At 43.8% G+C, this 22,302-nt stretch overlaps 1 protein-coding gene across 2 annotated transcripts; it reads left to right on the top strand.

Annotated features, from left to right (window-relative positions):
- Positions 1-471: 471 nt before the first annotated feature.
- On the top strand, positions 472-21,027 carry LOC129827193 (transmembrane protein 184B-like). 2 transcript variants are annotated; one of them, XM_055887934.1, is made up of 10 exons: positions 472-928; positions 7,476-7,712; positions 8,802-8,967; positions 14,954-15,044; positions 15,251-15,326; positions 15,420-15,511; positions 15,883-16,052; positions 16,214-16,408; positions 16,884-16,910; positions 17,330-21,027. In XM_055887934.1, the coding sequence occupies exons 1-10, from the start codon at positions 866-868 to the stop codon at positions 17,554-17,556; spliced, it is 1,344 nt and encodes a 447-aa protein (XP_055743909.1). In that variant the 5' UTR covers positions 472-865; the 3' UTR covers positions 17,557-21,027. The 2 variants fall into 2 exon arrangements, with proteins under 2 accessions (XP_055743909.1, XP_055743917.1); XM_055887942.1 differs by lacking the exon at positions 16,884-16,910.
- The last annotated feature ends 1,275 nt before the right edge of the window (positions 21,028-22,302 follow it).

Here is a 22,302-nt window from a genome sequence, read left to right as displayed (position 1 = left end):
TTTAAAAGGATCAGGGTTTACATTTGTGAAATTGTTAGAAAATATTGTTCTTGTCATTGACTAATTCTATAGATTTTAATAAATATTTAAGTTAAATTTTCCTGGTATGGATATATTACTGAAATTGAATGGAAGAAAACTTGGTTGCCCCTTTAATTTCTTTCACTTTGATATACAAATCAACTTTAAAATGGGGAAACTATTATCCAAATGTTTTGTGACAAGTTATTTTGGAGCGAGCTAAGTAATTGCGTTTATTTCATTAATAAGACGTGTGAATTTACAATGAAATGTGTAATATTATTCTAATGAAAACAAAGCTACTGAATGAATTAACTTTATACTACCTGGTAAATTCTTCATACACAAACACAAATATTTGAAATCTGGGTTTGTACAACAATGCAAAACCAGCTGGCATATACGAGTTACATCATGGGAAAGTGGCTGAAGGCGATGAAGCTACTGCGCCTGCGTGACAGCAGAAACGGTGGAGGAGTTTCGCTGTTCTGCTACTGTAAAATCTTAGCGTAGTGAATCGCTAGGAGAGACACAGGGGAATAACGGAGCCGAATTCACGAGCGTTCCCCGATACTGCTATTTTGAAATTATAGTGACTGAATAAAGTTTTTCTCATGAGATGGACTATTAGTACAGACACAAGGTTGTATTTACCTAGGCTTTGAAGAGTTTGCGAGCAGCTACCTAACTAGCGATGCTAACGTTAGCTAGCGAACTAGATGAAACTGTAAACATGGTTTAAATTGGTTTCTCACTTTACGTTATGTTGCAGTGATTTTAATTTAGTATGAATTATTATTTTATGAATGTGTGTCTGTCGTAGCTAATAACGTATTTAGGATACATGTATGCTTGGATTCAAACAGCCGCAGTGTGTACACAAATCAAACAACTGCAGCAGATGCAGGTAAGCCACCGCTAGCGCTGTGTTTTTGTGTTCAGAATGGATGGAAAGAAACTGTTTCCAAACGAACGACGAACGAATGTAGCTTTCGCTTGATGACACAGCTGTAATTTCAGCTCCTGTTTTCATATTGTTGTACAATGACAATTTTCATAATGAAATCACCCCTAAAGAGGTTTTGGTTGCCTTTTTTCTATTATGGAAATGCGCTATTTTTTTAAATGTTGTCTTTGCATGGAAATGATGTTAATTTATTCTCACTACAACGCCCTATATTCTCCATAGTATGTTATGCCTTTAGTATATCTGGAGAGGAAAACGGCAAAACATTTATTTCGTTTCATTTTGGCATCAATGTCAAAAAGCCGATGTTGGATGACTGATAGGATTTAGGTCAAAGTACAACAGATGTTATGAAATACACCCTCAGGTTCAGTCAGCAGGAATTGATGGAGTCTCCCCTGTCGTGTGTCTATATGAATTATCTGGTCATTGAACCAAATGAAATGCACCAGACATGGCTCTCAATTACAACTGAACAGCAGTATACCTTATCAATATAACATGTTTGCTGTTTTTAGAAGCCATCAATATTAACCAAATACTTTCATTCTTTACTACTGTCTCAACCCTTTCCCTTTTTCTTGAAAAGTTAAGCATTTGTGTCATGGGAAAATCACATTATAAATCTAATAGGCATTCATTCTCTAGGCCTATAAAGAATAGGCCTACATATTGTTGATATTCAACCTCAATAGTCATCAGTCAATAGTCTATGCTTATCACGAACCAATAGTTACTTGAGAAACCCAACTTGAGTGAAACGAGTGGGACACTCAAATGTAACTGTTCCTCAAATGTAATGCATACAGCAGGCTTCGTCCAGCAGCGTGAGTCACCCATGGCCACGGCCTGCCTATATTAAGCCATGCATATTAATTCAATCCCCTTTTTAAATCAGTTTTATTCTGAATGATTAGGTTATTGCCATCATTGGACTCCAGACTGATGCATCTAGCGATCACATTACCTAGTGAGCATCACTAATGCCAGGATTGAGTACAAGGGTGTGGAGAATCTACTGTCCATCTTTCTATTGGTCACTTAGCCCACAGTTTCCCATTAGAAAACTGCTATCTGGCTACTTTGCAATACATCAGTATTACAGACCTAATGAGCAATAGGGGTCAGTCAACTTGCTGACTTTGGGAATTGATCATGTGCTGCTGATGGCTAAAAGACTCAAACCAATCTCATAAATGTTAACAATTTTTCTGTCATTCAATAAATTCCTTTCATTAGCTATACAGTTGAAGTCGGAAGTTTACATAGACTTAGGTTGGAGTCATTAAAACAAATTTTTCAACCCTCCACAAATTTCTTGTTAACAAACTATAGTTTTGGCAAGTCGGTTAGGACATCTACTTTGTGCATTACACAAGTAATTTTTCCAACAATTGTTTACAGAAAGATTATTTCACATATAATTCTCTGTATCACAATTCCACTGGGTCAGAAGTTTACATACACTAAATTGACTGTCTTTAAACGGCTTTGAAAATTCCAGAAAATGTCATGGCTTTAGAAGCTTCTGACAGGCTAATTGACATAATTTGGGTCAATTGGAGGTGTACCTGTGGATGTATTTTAAGGCCTACCTTCAAACTCAGTGCCTTTTTGTGTGACATCATGGGAAAATCAAAAGAAATCAGACTTGTAGACCTTCACAAGTCTGGTTCATTCTTGGGAGCAATTTCCAAACACCTGAAGGTACCACGTCCATCTGTACAAACAATAGTACGCAAGTATAAACACCATGGGACCACGCCGCCGTCATACCGCTTAGGAAGGAGACCCGTTCTGTCTCCTAGAAATGAACGTACGTTGGAGAGAAAAGTGCAAATCCATCCCAGAACAACATCAAAGGACCTTGTGAAGATGCTGAAGGAAACAGGTACAAAAGTATCTATATCCACAGTAAAACGAGCCCTATATCGCCATAACCTGAAAGGCGGCTCAGCAAGGAAGAAGCCACTGCTCCAAAACCACCATAAAAAGCCAGACTACGGTTTGCAACTGCACATGGGGACAAAGGTTGTACTTTTTGGAGAAATGTCCTCTGGTCGGATGAAACAAAAATAGGACAATTTGGCCATAATGACCATTGTTATGTTTGGAGGAAAAATGCTTGCAAGCTGAAGAACACCATCCCAACCGTGAAGCACTGGGGTGGCAGCATCATGTTGTGGGGGTACTTTGTTGCAGGAGGGACTGATGCACTTCACAAAATAGATGGCATCATGAGGACGGAAAATTATGTGGATATATTGAAGCAACATCTCAAGACATCAGTCAGGAGGTTAAAGCTTGGTCGCAAATGGGTTTTCCAGATGGACAATGACCCCAAGCATACTTCCAAAGTTGTGGCAAAATGGCTGAAGGACAACAAAGTCAAGGTATTGGAGTGGCCATCACAAAGCCCTGACCTCAATCCCATAGAAAATGTGTGGGCAGAACTGAAAAAGTGTGTGTGAGCAAGGAGGCCTACAAACCTGACTCAGTTACACCATCTCTGTCAGGAGGAATGGGCCAAAATTCACCCAACTTATTGTGGGAAGCTTGTGGAAGGCTACCTGAAACGTTTGACCCAAGTTAAACAATTTAAAGGCAATGCTACCAAATACTAATTGAGTATGTTTATTTATTTAACCTTTATTTAACCAGGTAGGCAAGTTGAGAACACGTTCTCATTTACAATTGCGACCTGGCCAAGATAAAGCAAAGCAGTTCGACACATACAACAACATAGAGTTACACATGGAGTAAAACAAACATACAGTCAATAATACAGTAGAAAAATAAGTCTATATACAATGTGAGCAAGTGAGGTGAGATAAGGGAGGTAAAGGCAAAAAAAAGGCCATGGTGGCGAAGTAAATGCAATATAGCAAGTAAAACACTGGAATGGTTGATTTGCAGTGGAAGAATGTGCAAAGTAGAGATAGAAATAATGGGGTGCAAAATAAATAAATACAATATGGAAAGAGGTAGTTGTTTGGGCTAAATTATAGATGGGCTATGTACAGGTGCAGTAATCTATGAGCTTCTCTGACAGCTGGTGCTTAAAGCTAGTGCGGGAGATAAGTGTTTCCAGTTTCAGAGATTTTTGTAGTTCGTTCCAGTCATTGGCAGCAGAGAAAGGAATAATTGGTTTTGGGGGTGACCAGAGAGATATACCTGCTGGAGCGCGTGCTACAGGTGGGTGCTGCTATGGTGACCAGCGAGCTGAGATAAGGGGGGACTTTACCTAGCAGGGTCTTGTAGATGACCTGGAGCCAGTGGGTTTGGCGACGAGTATGAAGCGAGGGCCAGCCAACGAGAGTGTACAGGTCGCAGTGGTGGGTAGTATATGGGGCTTTGGTGACAAAACGGATGGCACTGTGATAGACTGCATCCAATTTATTGAGTAGGGTGTTGGAGGCTATTTTGTAAATGACATCACCGAAGTCGAGGATTGGTAGGATGGTCAGTTTTTACAAGGGTATGTTTGGCAGCATGAGTGAAGGATACTTTGTTGCGGAATAGGAAGCCAATTCTAGATTTAACTTTGGATTGGAGATGTTTGATGTGAGTCTGGAAGGAGAGTTTACAGTCTAACCAGACACCTAGGTATTTGTAGTTGTCCACATATTCTAAGTCAGAGCCGTCCAGAGTAGTGATGTTGGACAGGCGGGCAGGTGCAGGCAGCGATCGGTTGAAGAGCATGCATTTAGTTTTACTTGTATTTAAGAGCAATTGGAGGCCACGGAAAGAGAGTTGTATGGCATTGAAGCTCGCCTGGAGGGTTGTTAACACAGTGTCCAAAGAAGGGCCAGAAGTATACAGAATGGTGTCGTCTGCATAGAGGTGGATCAGAGACTCACCAGCAGCAAGAGCGACATCATTGATGTATACAGAGAAGAGAGTCGGTCCAAGAATTGAACCCTGTGGCACCCCCATAGAGACTGCCAGAGGCCTGGACAACAGACCCTCCGATTTGACACACTGAACTCTATCAGAGAAGTAGTTGGTGAACCAGGCGAGGCAATCATTTGAGAAACCAAGGCTGTCGTGTCTGCCGATGAGGATGTGGTGATTGACAGAGTCGAAAGCCTTGGCCAGGTCAATGAATACGGCTGCACAGTATTGTTTCTTATCGATGGCGGTTAAGATATCGTTTAGGACCTTGAGCGTGGCTGAGGTGCACCCATGACCAGCTCTGAAACCAGATTGCATAGCAGAGAAGGTATGGTGGGATTCGAAATGGTAGGTAATCTGTTTGTTGACTTGGCTTTCGAAGACCTTAGAAAGGCAGGGTAGGATAGATATAGGTCTGTAGCAGTTTGGGTCAAGAGTGTCCCCCCCTTTGAAGAGGGGGATGACCGCAGCTGCTTTCCAATCTTTGGGAAATTTTGTAAACTTCTGACCCACTGGGAAAGTGATGAAAGAAATAAAATCTGAAATGAATCATTCTCTCTACTATTATTCTGACATTTCACATTCTTAAAATAAGTGGTGATCCTAACTGACCTAAAACAGGGAATTTTTACTAGGATTAAATGTCAGGAATTGTGAAAAACTGAGTTTAAATGCATTTGGCTAAGGTGTATGTAAACTTCCGACTTCAACTGTATGTCCCACTGGCACTGATATACCCAGTCTGTCCTTCAGTGTGCTCCATAGAGATTTATTTGTAGCTCTCCTACGCTCGCCCCTGCTCTCAAACCAGGAGGAGAGGAGAAGGAGAATTTGGGTCAGTGGGCCCTCAGCCCATGTCACGCCAATTCGCTCTGTATGACTGATTCACTCTGTCCCTGTGTTCTCTCTCTCAACTTCCATCCCCCTCTCACTCACTCAGCTCCTTCTGGTTCCCCTCTCTCTCACTCACTCGGTTCCTTCTGGTTCCCCTCTCGCCCCCTCACTCAGCTCCTTCTGGTTCCCCTCTCTCCCCCTCTCAGCTCCTTCTGGTTCCCCTCTCTCCCCCTCACTCAGCTCCTTCTGGTTCCCCTCTCTCCCCCTCACTCAGCTCCTTCTGGTTCCCCTCTCTCTCTCTCCCTCACTCAGCTCCTTCTGGTTCCCCTCTCTCTCCCTCACTCAGCTCCTTCTGGTTCCCCTCTCTCTCTCTCCCTCACTCAGCTCCTTCTGGTTCCCCTCTCTCTCTCCCCCTCACTCAGCTCCTTCTGGTTCCCCTCTCTCTCTCTCCCTCACTCAGCTCCTTCTGGTTCCCCTCTCTCTCTCCCCCTCACTCAGCTCCTTCTGGTTCCCCTCTCTCTCTCCCCCTCACTCAGCTCCTTCTGGTTCCCCTCTCTCTCTCCCCCTCACTCAGCTCCTTCTGGTTCCCCTCTCTCTCTCCCCCTCACTCAGCTCCTTCTGGTTCCCCTCTCTCTCTCCCCCTCACTCAGCTCCTTCTGGTTCCCCTCTCTCTCTCCCCCTCACTCAGCTCCTTCTGGTTCCCCTCTCTCTCTCCCCCTCACTCAGCTCCTTCTGGTTCCCCTCTCTCTCTCCCCCTCACTCAGCTCCTTCTGGTTCCCCTCTCTCTCTCCCCCTCACTCAGCTCCTTCTGGTTCCCCTCTCTCTCTCCCCCTCACTCAGCTCCTTCTGGTTCCCCTCTCTCTCTCCCCCTCACTCAGCTCCTTCTGGTTCCCCTCTCTCTCTCCCCCTCACTCAGCTCCTTCTGGTTCCCCTCTCTCTCTCCCCCTCACTCAGCTCCTTCTGGTTCCCCTCTCTCTCTCCCCCTCACTCAGCTCCTTCTGGTTCCCCTCTCTCTCTCCCCCTCACTCAGCTCCTTCTGGTTCCCCTCTCTCTCTCCCCCTCACTCAGCTCCTTCTGGTTCCCCTCTCTCTCTCCCCCTCACTCAGCTCCTTCTGGTTCCCCTCTCTCTCTCCCCCTCACTCAGCTCCTTCTGGTTCCCCTCTCTCTCTCCCCCTCACTCAGCTCCTTCTGGTTCCCCTCTCTCTCTCCCCCTCACTCAGCTCCTTCTGGTTCCCCTCTCTCTCTCCCCCTCACTCAGCTCCTTCTGGTTCCCCTCTCTCTCTCCCCCTCACTCAGCTCCTTCTGGTTCCCCTCTCTCTCTCCCCCTCACTCAGCTCCTTCTGGTTCCCCTCTCTCTCTCTCCCTCACTCAGCTCCTTCTGGTTCCCCTCTCTCTCTCTCCCTCACTCAGCTCCTTCTGGTTCCCCTCTCTCTCTCTCCCTCACTCAGCTCCTTCTGGTTCCCCTCTCTCTCTCTCCCTCACTCAGCTCCTTCTGGTTCCCCTCTTTCTCTCTCCTCTCCATATCTTATTCAGATTTTCTCTTTCACTAGGATGTTAGTTTCAGCTTTAATTGTTCAATTGAATAAAGTAGTAGGTTTTTATTGGTATGCCCGAGACAACCATCCATGTGTGATGTGTTCGATAACCTGTTCCTTAATGGAGCTCCACCTTTTCTACATATTTAGCTACTTCTGTTAATGTGACTGTGAATATCCAGAAAACCCAAAACCCACCATATCCCCCTGTTGTCTCCCTCCAGATGATGGAGGAGTTGTGGAGACGTGGCATGCCCCTGTCAGATCGAATGGAAAATGACTCCCCAGCCGATATGGCTCCAGGGTCCCTGACCACAGCGGCCCCGTCGGGCTCCAACGCCTCCTGGGTGCCAGACACCCCCCTGGTGACCCCTGAGGAACCATACTTCCTCATGACCTCCACTGCCCAGACCGTGTCAGGGTTCTTTGTCTGGACAGCCCTGCTAATAACCTGCCACCAGGTAAGAGGGCTAGTTAACTCTTTCTCACACAAACACACACACACTCCTATGTTTTTCTGCATGTTGCATCTAACATATGCTTCAACTGTTTGTACTCAAATCAAATGTTAGTGTGGTCTCACTGCTGCATAAGATGGATGCCTAGTGCCTACAGTAGTTTTCTCAGTATGCACAAATCAAATTGCAGATAGAAACTGCAGAAGCATATCAAGGCATCCCTTTAGATTCCTCACGCCTGCCAGTCCAGGTTGATTATGCACTCTGGAACACACCCAGCGTGGAACACCTCAGGCTGTTCAGCCATGATAAAGTAGTTGTGGCAGGTCTTCAAATATGTAGTCATGTTGCCTGCAGACCACTAACCTCCTATAGGTTCAGAGCTACTGAAAGGCCCAGGTTAATGATTCCTCTCCATTGTGTTGCTGCTCACACAAAGGTTTAAAGATGAGCCGTCGCTCTGACTACAGGTGTACCTAGCTCTGCAGTGACATCAGAGAGCGAGGGCCGTTGCCTAGCAACAAAGATGGGCACGGTGCTCTCTGTGTGCGAGCGCCCTACTGTTTGTTATTTTACCAAAGGTGTGTGTGCCCAGGCCAGGAAAGGTGATAGGTGTAGCATTGTGTAAGTGGGAACCTGGGACAGGATGAAGTAGACAAAAGGTACTGATGACAGAGCCTGCTCACCCGAATGGAAAAACACAACACAGATCCTCTCATCACACACACACGCACGATGTCGACTGCTCTCCCCAGGATGTGGGCAGGACCACAATGTCACAGTCACTGAGCCCTAGTGAAGTGAAAACACATTGATTTCATGAGACACTTGTTTCAGCTAGCCCATTTTTAGCTAGCTCACGTTGACAGAGCTGTGGTCCCTCTCAGGGAGAAGGACGCTGTTGATTATTCAAACACAATTACCCTCCTTTCACTTCATTGTCTATTTAACTGTCACTTTTAGTTTTTAAATTATTCTCCTACAATGAAGTACATTATAATCTAGCCAGGTCCTTTAGGAGCTGAGATTAAATGATGCCCTCTTCACTCTGTCCTTCTCTTTCTTGTCTATGTATCTTTCTCCCTTTGACAGATCTACATGCACCTGCGCTACTACAGCTCTCCCAATGAGCAGAGGCACATAGTTCGCATCCTCTTCATCGTTCCCATCTATGCCTTTGACTCGTGGCTCAGCCTCCTCTTCTTCACTAACGAAGAGTACTACGTCTACTTTGACACGGTCCGCGACTGCTACGAAGGTGAGAACCTTCCCACCCTGTCAATGTTGTATGACTCTTACCTGTTAAAATAGTGTTTTTAAATGTATTGGCATGAATATAATTTTTTACATTTTATTTCACCTTTATTTAACCAGGTAGGCCAGTTAAGAACAAGTTCTCATTTACAACTGCGACCTGGCCAAGATAAAGCAAAGCAGTGCGACAAAAACAACACAGAGTTACACATGGGATAAACAAACGTACAGTCAATAACACAATAGAAAAATCTAAATACAGTGTGTGCAAATGAAGTATAGAGGTGTTGGCTTTGGGGATGACCAGTGAAATATACCTGCTGGAGCGTTTGCTACGAATGGGAGTTGCTATGCTGACCAGTGAGCTGAGATAAGGCGGAGCTTTTCCTAGCAAAGTCTTATAGATGACCTGGAGCCAGTGGGTTTGGCGACAAATATGTAGAGAGGACCAGCCAACGAGAGCATACAGGTCACAGTGGTGGGTAGAATATGGGGCTTTGGTGACAATGGATGGCACTGTGATAGACTGCATCCAATTTGCTGAGTAGAGTGTTGGAGGCTATTTTGTAAATGACATCGCCGAAGTCAAGGATCGGTAAGATGGTCAGTTTTACGAGGGTATGTTTGGCAGCATGAGTGAAGGAGGCTTTGTTGCGAAATAGAAAGCTAATTCTAGATTTAACTTTGGATTGGAGATGTTTGATGTGAGTCTGGAAGGAGAGTGTACAGTCTAACCAGACACCTAGGTATTTGTAGTTGTCCACATATTCTAAGTCAGAACCATCCAGAGTAGTAATGCTAGTCGGGAGGGTGCGGGCAGTTGAAGAGCATGCATTTCATTTTACTGGCATTTAAGAGCAGTTGGAGGCTACGGAAGGAGTGTTGTATGGCGTTGAAGCTCGTTTGGAGGTTTGTTAACACAGTGTCCAAAGAAGGGCCAGATGTATTCAGAATGGTGTCGTCTGCGTAGAGGTGGATCAAAGAATCACCCGCAGCAAGAGCTGCATCATTGATATATACAGAGAAAAGAGTCGCCCCTAGAATTGAACCCTGTGGCACCCCCATAGACTGAATGCCTTGAGAAACATCAAATACATACAAGTACATTTGTTTTAGAGAGAAAAGATACTGTGCTTGCAATTGGCGTGGTGACTGGAGGAATGTCCACCACAGCTGTTGCCAGAGTTGAATGTTCATTTCTCTACCATAAGCCGTCTCCTACGTCGTTTTAGAGAATTTAGCAGTACGTCCAACTGGTCTCACAACCGCAGACCACATGTATGGCGTCGTGTGGGCGAGCGGTTTGCTGATGTAAACAGATTGCTTCATGGCGGTGGTGGAGTTACTGTATGGGCAGGCATAAGCTATGGACAACAAACCCAATTGCATTTTATCAATGGCAATTTGAATGCACAGAGACACCGTGACGAGATCCTGAGGCCTAATGTTTTAAAGGTGTCTGTAACCAACAGTCTTGTGAAATCCATAGATTAGGGCCTAATTTACTTCAAATGACTGATTTCCTTATATGAACTGTAACTCAGTAAAATCTTTGAAATTGTTCCATGTTGTGTTTATATTTTTGTTCCTTATACATTCAAATAGAGCTGTGATAGACATGGTTTGTGGTCTGTTGCTCATCCTGCTGGTCTATGGTTTGATGTTGCAATGGGAAAATGTATTTGCGCTAAGCACAGGTGCATTCCATTGTTTGCAGTACACTGTTAAGGCCGAAACCTTTCTGCTGTGCTACTACATGTTCTGTGTTTTTTAAAGCAATATCACACACATACTTTTTACTCTATCGGAGATGCACAAGTACTCGCAACACATTTTTGGTTGACATGATGATTGTGTTTTTGCGTCCCGTAGCAGGAGTTGGAAACAAAATCATTTTACAATAGTTTTGTTCTGAATAGAACCATTCTTTTTTGTTGTTGTTCTGTTCCCCTTTTTCGACCTGCAAAATAAAGTTCTGAACTGGTTCGACCCCAAAAGATGACAGGTTTATAATGGTTCCTTTTTAAACCTCTGAAATCATATTTTTTACATTTAACTCAACATTAAATTACTTCACCAATTATGCAGTATGGATAGAGTAGCTTACTATGGAGCCGGCAAACTATAGCTCAGTGAGTTGTTTACATGCTTGATGGAAAGACAAGTGTAGGACGCGAGGTGAAACTGACATTTTGTGGGTGGGGTGAGAGCGAGAGAGGGTAGAGACTTGGCTAGAAGCGCTGAGCATCTTGTGATGACATTAATTATCTGAATTAGGCCCACAGAATTATACCTACGGAGGAGCGGCTTCTATGGAGGAACTTGTTTTTCTTTAAATTTCAGAGTTGGCTAAGAGCTACAAGCTTGATTTTCCCATGATGTCACGCAAAGAGGCACTGAGTTTGAAGGTAGGCCTTAAAATACATCCACAGGTACACCTCCAATTAACTCAAATGATGTCAATTAGCCTATCAGAAGCTTCTAAAGCCATCACATAATTTTCTGGAATTTTCCAAGCTGTTTAAAGGCACAGTAAACTTAGACCTGTATGTAAGCTTCTGACCCACTGGAATTGTGATACAGTGAATTATAAGTGAAATAATCTGTCTGTAAACAATTGTTGGAAAAATTACTTGTGTCATGCACAAAGTAGATGTCCTAACTGACTTGCCAAAACTATAGTTTGTTAACAAGAAATTTGTGGGGTGGTTGAAAAAGTGTATGTAAACTTCTGACTTCAACTGTATGCTTTGGAGGGGGGCAAGTAACCTACATGCACACTGGCAAACATTTTCAGCCGGCATACGTGTGTGCCGACATGGCCATGCTCATATTTGTATCCATAAATTTACAGTTGATAGTCGGATCGGATGATACTAGTGATCGGAAAAAACGTAAATGTTTTAATATGCTTAGGTATTTTGCCAACATCTACTTATCTCCCTGTACGTTTATAGACCAAACAAGTTGCAGATTAGGAGCGGTGTGTCTGTGTGTCCTCAATTTGTAGCAGGCAGACAAGTTTGCTATCAATCAGAATGCGCGTCAGCATTTTTTATTTTAGTTTTATTTAACCAGGTAGGCAAGTTGAGAACAAGTTCTCATTTACAACTGCGACCTGGCCAAGATAAAGCAAAGCAGTGCAACAAAAACAACTGTACAGTGTGTGCAAATGTAGAAGAGTAGGGAGGTAAGGCAATAAATAGGCCATAGATGCGAAATAATTACAATTTAGCATTAACACTGGAGTGATAGATGTGCAGATGATGATGTGCAAGTAGAGATATTGGGGTGCAAAAGAGCAAGAAAATCAATAACAAAATGGGGATGAGGTAGTTGGGTGTGCTATTTACAGATTGGTTGTGTACAGGTACAGTGATCGGTAAGCTGCTCTGACAGCTGATGCTTTAAGTTAGAGAGGGAGATAAGACTCCATTTCTTCTTTTTCCCTTACCCTCGCCCCGCTTTTTAGATATTATGCACATTGATAGCTTGATACCAAACGCCATTTCCATTTGATTTATCATAGTAGCAGGCTAACAGGAGGCAGCAGCAGTCTGAATGATCAGACCGAAACAGAGAAGTGAAGGTGATCGGGTGAAATTATGAAGCGAGTGGACAGCTTCACTCTATCCAATTAGAGTAGAGGATCAATGTACAGCCCGCCCTTTTCTTTACAGACAAGCAAGCTGGCAAGTTGAGTTATTTAGACCATGTAGCACCTCACTTGACTGACATGAGGAAAATAATTACAAAAAATACTCTGATCAAGTCGTATACAGAAAATTACCGATATCTGTTACTATACTCGTTTTGTCCGACTACTCGGCACACCTCTAGCAGGACGACACTGAAAGAAGTTTCTGATTGACAGGGAGGGGTTTGCATAGGCGCTTTGATTATTTTGTGGGACTTAAAAAATATATATAATGCCCGGAACGTTATTAAACGGTCCCCATGCTTTTAAAATAATGGTTCTGTTCCGGAGAAGAATAGATCACTTTTGTTCCCGGTTCTGATTTTGTTCCTTGAAAAATGAGTTATTTTCCAGTTTTCAGTTCTGTTCTCTGAACCAGTTCCAACCCCTGGTCGTAGTAACGAGTGTTTGGGAATCTGTTCTGTCCCCAGTGACAGATGGGCTTTGCGGTCTCTATGCCTTTACGAGAGTGGCCATCTTTGTTCTGTTGTTGTTTCCAAGGCCTGCTGGGATTGCTGGGGAGGGGAGGCCTGTTCCCTAGCAACAGTATGCAAAGGACTGAAGCCTTGAGAAGAGTTTTAGAAACCACTCACTTATGAACAGATAAATTGTCTGGCTGTTCTGTACCAGCCGGCTGTATCTCAACAGAAGTAACATCCACAGAAATTTGCATTAGCATTTTGTTACAGTGGTTACATAATACAGACAGGTGTGCCCCTTGGTTCCCGGCTCTGCCATAAAATTATGCCTGACAAACTCTATTGTACGTACAATGTTCAACCCTATGTCTGTTTGTGGGGAAAGGGGGACCTCAGTGCGCTCAATGCATGAACGAGTGCTTTGCACTGCACATTTTGTCTACCTTGTGTCAAAGAGAGTTGTGTGAGTCTATGATGCGTGAGAGAATGCTGTGTGTGAGTGCTGGGAGCGCATGAATTGACGGCAGGGGAGCTAACAGCTCAGCTAGGCTGCACAGAGTGGGCTCTCCCTGCCAGCACATGGCACACCGCACAGGCAGCAGCTGTGGCCCCAGGGCTCCACACTGCTAAATATAGAGGGCCCCAGTGCTGTCATAAAGTTTCACTCACTCACTCACTCACTCACTCACTCACTCACTCACTCACACACAGCAAAGTACACACACTGATGTTGTGTATTTATACATGCATGCTTGCAAACATTCAAATAGCAGGTGTCAATACCATAAGGATGCCACTGGGATCCCCATTATTGTCTACTCAGACCTCTATGCAGCGATATGTGTGCAAATACAATATACAAGGAAAGCAAATGGAATAGGCAGGGGTCCTTTATGGCTGGAGTTTCCAATGCCAGAAAAGAGACAGAACAGGAGAAAGAGCAGCAAAGCTTCAGGATTGATTCGTCCTGTAGTTGCTTCACCACCCTCAAATTAGCATGGACTGAACACCTGGGACAGCAGCTGAAACCATGCTTGCATCCTGCAGCCTCTTCTGCCCCGACAAACTGGAAGTGATTCAGTCTGACTGGAGAGGATTTTCCCTCAACTCTCCGTCTGTCCCAAGGAGTCGGGACCTACCACTGTGCTCTGTTCATTTGAAACAATTGATTTAATTTCCAAATCAATGGAAATCTCTATAAACCATTCAAATCTCTTAGATAAATCATTTATGCTAATGAATGGATTCAAATAAACAGGCGCGTATTAGATTATACCAGTACTGTACATGTGTTGTTAAATAGGATGGTAACTGAATAGTTTTGGACTAAACATTCAGCTGGATGGATATCAATATATGGGAATCTCTGGAATACATGTTGTCACACACATACACACACACAGAGTGGGAGAGGGTAGCTTTGTGTGCACACAGTGGGACAGGGCGATGTTGATTCAAGCTAGAATGGAGGGCGGTTTAGCCAGAGGCCATTGGGGACAATGACTCAGTCGCTCATCTTGTTTTGCTTTCTGCACTGGCCCATGCAGACACAGCACATCAGCATTCTGCTCATGGGAAATGGGGACCAAGGCCTTAATACTGTAGAGAGGAACATGGCCAATGCCTCTAGATAGAACATGTTTACTTCTGTTAGTGTTCTTTCTCGTACATGTTTCTGGATTCTCAAGGGATGCCCAGAGTCCAAACAGACCAAATACACACAGACAGACAGATTGATTGGGGGATTGATTTTGGATATGAAGGCTTTGCTGGGTTAACCAAAACACTGCTGTAGTTGCATAGTGGCAACTACCCCCATATTCTCTCAACTCTCTGACACTGCTTACATGTGTTTGTGTGTGTTTCCTCTGCAGCGTTTGTGATCTACAACTTCCTCAGCCTGTGTTATGAGTACCTTGGAGGGGAGAGCGCCATCATGGCTGAGATCAGAGGAAAGCCCATTGAGTGAGTCTCTCTCTATTATCACTCTTTGTCCTCTCTTATTAAAAAAAAGACAATTCATGTACAATCCAAGACTGTCATTCAAACATCCCACAACTGCAGAATAGTAATGTGTATCAATACTTTATTGTATGGTTGAGACCTCTTTTTATGCGATTTGGATCTTGAGAACACAGACTACCACATGCTTGTGTCTTGGCTGTCTACAGGTCCAGCTGTGTGTACGGAACCTGCTGTCTCTGGGGAAGGACTTACTCCATTGGGTTCCTCCGATTCTGCAAACAGGTATAGTGAAAGCCTTCTTCTCACACATTATTTGTGAGAAACCCTTACATATGAACAGAGTTGTTACAGCATTACATATTCTCTCTCTCTCAGGCCACTCTGCAGTTCTGTGTGGTGAAGCCTTTGATGGCCATGATCACAGTCATCCTGCAGGCCTTTGGGAAGTACAGAGATGGAGACTTCAAGTACGTAGGGCTATGGGACACTCACTCATTCTACTCTATACTATATCAGAGTATTTGCTTAACCTGTGTTGACCTCAAAGTGAATTGTTTCAAAAGCCACAGAGGATTCATGTTTGTCTATAATATTTTTACTAGTCTTTACTTTTCTGTATGAACAGTTTAAATGTTATTTGTTTGTTCTCACGGATGTTTATTTTTACATTTACACTATTCTGGCTCTAAATCTGTTTTCACCAAAATGTCGGGGTTGTAGTTGTCAAGCATCTCAGAGTAGGAATTATATTACTTATTCTCTAAGACAAGACTGTGCTAAGACATCCTTATGTGTTGACACTGTTCTGATAGCTGGCTGTGTCTCTCTCTCTCTCCAGTGTGGCCAGTGGGTACCTGTATGTGACCATCATCTATAACTTCTCTGTTAGCCTGTCTCTCTACGCCCTCTTTCTCTTCTACTTCGCCACCCGCAACCTGCTGGTCCCCTACAGCCCCATGCTCAAGTTCCTCATGGTCAAGTCTGTCATCTTCCTCTCTTTCTGGCAGGGTAAGGAAACCTCTCGATCGACACACACACGCAATGTATCATAGATAATGATGCATCTAAGTGTGCTGACCCTCTCTCCCAGATAATACACACAATGTGATTTGACAGTACTCTGATCCTCCTTCCTCGATTTCTCTCTCCCTCTCTCTCTGGGGGATAAGGTATGCTGCTGGCCATCCTGGAGAAGTGTGGAGCCATCCCTAAAATCAACTCTCCCGAAGTGTCAGTTGGGGAGGGCACGGTCGCCGCCGGCTACCAGAACTTTATCATCTGCATTGAGATGTTCTTTGCCGCTGTGGCCCTGCGCCACGCCTTCACCTACAAGGTCTACATGGACAAGAGGCTGGACTCCTACGGTAAGGATACAGAGGGAGGGACTATCCATGCAGATTAGAGATAAAACTGTTTAAGTAAAAATAAATCAAGTCATCACTAGCATATGAGTGTGTTCCTGACTAAATGACACAAGCAGTTGCTTATGTTTCTGGAACTGTGTTCAGTGTGGATTCAGGAAACTGGTTCTCCATGGTTGCTGTTCAAGTCTATTTCAGTGACTTTGTTCCACTGACCTGCTCTCGCTGTCTCTAAATGTTTCTTTCTCTCTTTTATTCTCCCTTTCTCTCCTCTCCACTCCCTCTGTTTTTCACTCAATTTTTCTTTTGTTGAATCCTTTTTCTCCTCTCATTTATCTTCCATCTCTTCCTTTTTCTCCTGTTCTGTTCTCGCCCTTCTCCTTTTTTATTGTTCAATATTCATCCTTGTATATTTTCTTATGTCCCTCTCTCTTTATCTGTCTCTCTCTATCTGTCTCTCTCTGTGCTGCACTATAAGGGTCCTTTCCTATTTATGGACAATACGGTAGGTCTACCACTAGCTCAGCTGTGTTTGGCTTCTCACTGCCACAGTACTTTCTGGTTGACTCCATTTCTGTGATGTGCTCATATTTTGTTATTCTATTATTTTTTAACTGTTTCTGAGATATAGAGTTTAATTTTGTACAAACAATTTATTTTGAGTGTCCTCAGTGCTGTTATACATTTGTATTGCCATTATTGTACAGTATGTGCTGCTTTTATCAATGTATTTTTTTGTGGTGTGTATGAGTTCTCCCCTTGCAATGCACTAGGAGCTCCACTGGCGGTTTCTGTCTGTTTGGTTCAGTAGTATTATGTGATCCTCCATTTTGATTACTCATGGCATTCAGATTGCTCACTGTAGGGTTCCACTCTTCCTTCCATTATCCCTTATCCTCCCTCTATTTCCATCCTCCCCGGCAGGTCGCTGCGCCCCAATGAAGAGCATCTCCAGCAGTCTGAAGGAGACCATGAACCCCGGAGACATGGTGCAGGACGCCATCCACAACTTCTCCCCGGCCTACCAGCAGTACACACAGCAGTCCACCCTTGAGCAGCGTGGAGGGGTGCCGGTGTCCCGCAGCCACAGCAACCTCAGCACCCGCGACAACGAGAAGACCCTGCTGCTCAGTTCCGACGACGAGTTCTGAGCCCCCCTACACACCGACCGGTGGTACTACTGTGGGGTGGAGACGGGAGGGGCTTTATGGACTCTACTACAGTGCCGTACCAAATCGACAGGCTTAAGTCCTTTGACTGATCCACTTCATTGCGTACATGAACATAGTACTCATATTCCTCAGTCTATATTGACAATACAAGCAACCTACTACATAGAGGTCCATTGCCACATACCACTGCCAATATGGATCAATACAAATACACACACACGTGCATAGACCATTCCCAGGTGTCTTCAGGCTGTGTTAACACTACAAAGACCTACCAGACAGAAACACTCACCAACGTGCATGCCATTAACATGAGTGCCATTGAAATATTGTCAATTATACAGCATCCCCCCTCACCCTCCTGCCAGCTCTGCCTGAAATGTTGCCAAATAGAGGGAGATCCCGCTTGGTCAGCAGGACCCTCTCTAACTTAAGATTTCGATTTCAGAGTCACTTGGATAAGACACTAAGGGACCCCGAAATCACTGTATATTTTGATGTTTATTGACCTGATGTTGTTCTTCTCATTTTAAACGAATCTATTATGAAGGGAGGTTATCATTATATGATGTGTGTTGGCATGAACGGGAAGGTACAGTGAGGATAATATAATTGGGGGATTTTGGGGGTCATTTGGGGTGTCCCGGAATGTTGTTGTTGATGACGTATTGAGGGAACAGCTGTTGACAGAGGTTTGGCGTGGGCGACTAACATCGCTCACGCGGAGTACAGATGAAAGAGGAACTTGCTTCTCAGCAGAGCTGGACCCGGCCGCAGCAGACAGGATTAGAATCCCGTAATTGGGGCATTATGTGCGGCACAGATCAGGCATGTTTTTACCATCACGTTGGTGTAACGGTCATATCGCGCCGAACTGCGCATGTGCAGACCGTCTAATCAAAGGCTGTCTTGATAATGTTTTTTGGACGAAAATGAAAACTTGTCAGTGTGTCACCTTCACAAGGTTGGAGTAATAACATGTTCAACTACTTAAGACATTGGCTCGAATCTAGGTTGTGTCTTTAGATTGAGAAAATAAACAACTAATTTCACTGTTCTCATCTCAAACCTCAGCCTGGTCTGTTTCGCAAGCGTTCCTGGAAGTCTTCAATGTTGCACCTCTGGGTTTAGAAACTGTGTGAAGTTGTCAAAGGGTATGGGGACCAAGCAATTCTTCCCCCTGGTGGCAAGAGGCAGAGAGATTTCCAGCCCAGCCTCTGGGAGGATCCTGTTGAGCAGAAATTGTTTATTTGAATACATAGGCAAGCCTTGGCTATTTTCATCATTAATATACTTCAGTTATGCCTGAATATAGCTGCTTTCTTCATCATGGCTGTTTTCTTGTCTTGTTAGGGTTGCTATGTTGCTGCTTAGTGTCACTAGCCTCACTGATTTTTCCTTTGAGAAGTCTTTTTGCTGAAGACAACACACAAACAGATCATTTTGAAACGTTTTACTCATAAAAAAACCTCTCACTGAACTGTCAATTCCAAAGCTGCAGTTTTACGAAAAAATGTAAATAGGAACACTACCCATATTTGAATACCTGAGGGAAGTGTTTTTCTACAGCAGGGGTTCTTAAATGTTTATCTCGAAACACAAATTAGACATTTTTACCGTCCTCCCGTGACTCAAATCTTCCTCTAACGACCCAAATTAAGAAGAAATAGTGTGATATTATAGATGTATTATCATAACTCGCGACCCACCTCTCACATGCCCAGGGCCCACCTCGGGTTAAAAAACCCTGGTCCCACAGGGTCCAATAAATACAGTACCAATCAAAAGTTACTACTCATTCCAGGGTTTTTCTTTAATTTGACTATTTTCTACATTGTAGAATAATAGTGAAGACATCAAATTATGAAATAAAACATATGGAATCATGTAGTAACCAAAAAAAAGTTAAACAAATTTACAAATATTTTCTATTTTAGATTTCTCAAAGTAGCCATCCTTTGCCTTGATGACAGTTTTGCACACTCTTGGCATTCTCTCAACCAGCTTCATATGGAATGCTTGAAGGATTTCCCACATGCTGAGCACTTGTTGGCTGCTTTTCCTTCACTTTGCGGTCCAACTCATCCCAAACCATCTCAATTGGGTTGAGGTCGGGTGATTGTGGAGGCCATGTCATCTGATGCAGCACTCAATCACTCTCATTCTTGATCAATTAGCCCTTACACAGCCTGGAGGTGTGTTGGGTCATTGTCCTGTTGAAAAACAAATGATAGTCCCACTAAGCGCAAACCAGATGGGATGGCACATCGCTGCAGAATGCTGTGGTAGTCATGGGGGTTAAGTGTGCCTTGAATTCTAAATAAATCACTGACAGTGTCATCAGCAAAGCACCCCCACACCATCACACCTCCTTCTCCATGCTTCACGGTTGGAACCACACATGCGGAGATCAATCCATTCACCTGCTCTGCGTCTCACAAAGACACAGCGATTGGAACCAAAAATCTCCAATTTGGAGTCATCAGACCAAAGGACAGATTTCCACCAGTCTAATGTCCATTGCTCGTGTTTCTTGGCCCAAGCGAGTCTCTTCTTATTATTGGTGTCCTTTAGTAGTGGTTTCTTTGCAGCAAATCGACCATGAAGGCCTGATTCACGCAGTCTCCTCTGAACAGTTGATGTTGATGTGTCTGTTACATTTATTTGGGCTGCAATTTCTGAGGCTGGTAACTCTGATGAACTTACCCTCTGCAGCAGAGGTAACTTTTGGTTTTCCTTTCCTGTGGTGGTCCTCATCAGAGCCAGTTTCAACATAGTGCTTGATGGTTTTTGTGACTGCACTTGAATAAACTTATCAAAGTTCTTAACAAAGCACACCTGTTAATTGAAATGCGTTCCAGGTGACTACCTTATGAAGATGGTTGAGAGAATGCCAAAGCTATGTGCAGAGTGTGCAAAGCTATCAAGGTAAAGGGGGGCTATATTTTGATTAACGATTTGTTGGTTACTACATGATTCTGTATGTGTTATTTCATAGTTTTGATGTCTTTGCTATTATTATACAATGTAGAAAATAGTGAAAATAATGAAAAACCCTGGAATGAGTAGGTGTGTCCAAACTTTTGACTGGTACTGTATATTTCATAGGTTTGAATGTTAAATATAGGCTACATACACAAGTGATTGTTTTAATGATGTGCCCTATGCTGTGTCTTTTGATTAAAATTAATATATTATTCCTGAAAAGACAGGATATTGTATATAAAGTTGAACTAGATAATGGAATATGTTTATTGGTGGGTATAATAATGATAAAGCACAGAATGTTCACTTCTGTATCGTCTCTGCTCCATATTCGTTATATTATTTTGTTTCATACTTTTGTGTTCATTTGTATATTGGTATTATTCTGATTTATAGATTCTGATGCAATTTTTTGTCTTTGTGGTGTTTAAACAACCGCAAAATAAAAAGACAGACAAAATTGAATATTTTCATTTGGTCCTTTAGTGTGTGTTGAGTGACTACAGTCAATCAATCAATCAATCAAGTTTATTTTATATAGCCCTTCGTACATCAGCTAATATCTCGAAGTGCTGTACAGAGACCCAGCCTAAAACCCCAAACAGCTAGAATGCAGGTGAAGAAGCACGGTGGCTAGGAAAAACTCCCTAGAAAGGCCAAAACCTAGGAAGAAACCTAGAGAGGAACCAGGCTATGAGGGGTGGCCAGTCCTCTTCTGGCTGTGCCGGGTGGAGATTATAACAGAACTATGCCAAGATGTTCAAAAATGTTCATAAGTGACAAGCATGGTCAAATAATAATCATGGATAATTTTCAGTTGGCTTTTCATAGCCGATCATTAAGAGTTGAAAAACAACAGGTCTGGGACAGGTGGCGGTTCCATAACCGTAGGCAGAACAGCTGAAACCGGAACAGCAGCAAGGCCAGGTGGACTGGGGACAGCAAGGAGCCACCACGCCCGGCAGTCCCGACGTATGGTCCCAGGGCTCAGGTCCTCTGAGAGAAAGAAAGAGAGAAGGAGAAAATTAGAGAGAGCCAAGATTTTCAAAATGTTCATAAATGACAAGCATGGTCAAATAATAATCAGGAATAAATCTGTTGGCTTTTCATAGCCGATCATTAAGAGTTGAAAACAGCAGGTCTGGGACAGGTAGGGGTTCCGTAACCGCAGGCAGAACAGTTGAAACTGGAATAGCAGCAAGGCCAGGTGGACTGGGGACAGCAGGGAGTCGTCATGCCCGGTAGTCCTGACGTATGGTCCTAGGGCTCAGGTTCTCAGAGAGAGAGAAAGAAAGAGAGAACGAGAGAATTAGAGAAAGCATACTTAAATTCACACAGGACACTGGATAAGATAGGAGAAGTACTCCAGGTATAACCAACTGACCCTAGCCCCCCGACACAAACTACTGCAGCATAAATACTGGAGGCTGAGACAGGAGCGGTCAGGAGACACTGTGGCCCCATCCGAAGATACCCCCGGACAGGGCCAAATAGGAAGGATATAACCCCACCCACTTTGCCAAAGCACAGCCCCCGCACCACTGGAGGGATATCTTCAACCACCAACTTATAATCCTGAGACAAGGCCGAGTATAGCCAACAAAGATCTCCACCACAGCACAAACCAAGGGGGGGCGCCAACCCAGACAGGAAGATCACGTCAGTAACTCAACCCACCCACTACAGAGTGAGAGAAGAGTCAGTGGGATTGATTGATATTGCGTTTGTTCATTTTTAGGT

Source organism: Salvelinus fontinalis, chromosome 2 (genome assembly GCF_029448725.1).
Source record: "Salvelinus fontinalis isolate EN_2023a chromosome 2, ASM2944872v1, whole genome shotgun sequence".
Lineage (NCBI taxonomy): Eukaryota > Metazoa > Chordata > Actinopteri > Salmoniformes > Salmonidae > Salvelinus > Salvelinus fontinalis.
This window is presented reverse-complemented; position numbering and strand designations above follow the sequence as displayed.

What these genes read in the sequence shown, in the direction of transcription:
- LOC129827193 (XM_055887934.1), top strand. Translation starts at nt 866, where the DNA reads ATGTATGCTTGGATTCAAACAGCCGCAGTGTGTACACAAATCAAACAA. An exon ending in GGTCCGCGACTGCTACGAAG is followed by an intron (nt 8,968 to 14,953) that starts GTGAGAACCTTC and finishes TTTCCTCTGCAG; the next exon opens with CGTTTGTGATCTACAACTTC. An exon ending in TCCTATTTATGGACAATACG is followed by an intron (nt 16,911 to 17,329) that starts GTAGGTCTACCA and finishes CCTCCCCGGCAG; the next exon opens with GTCGCTGCGCCCCAATGAAG.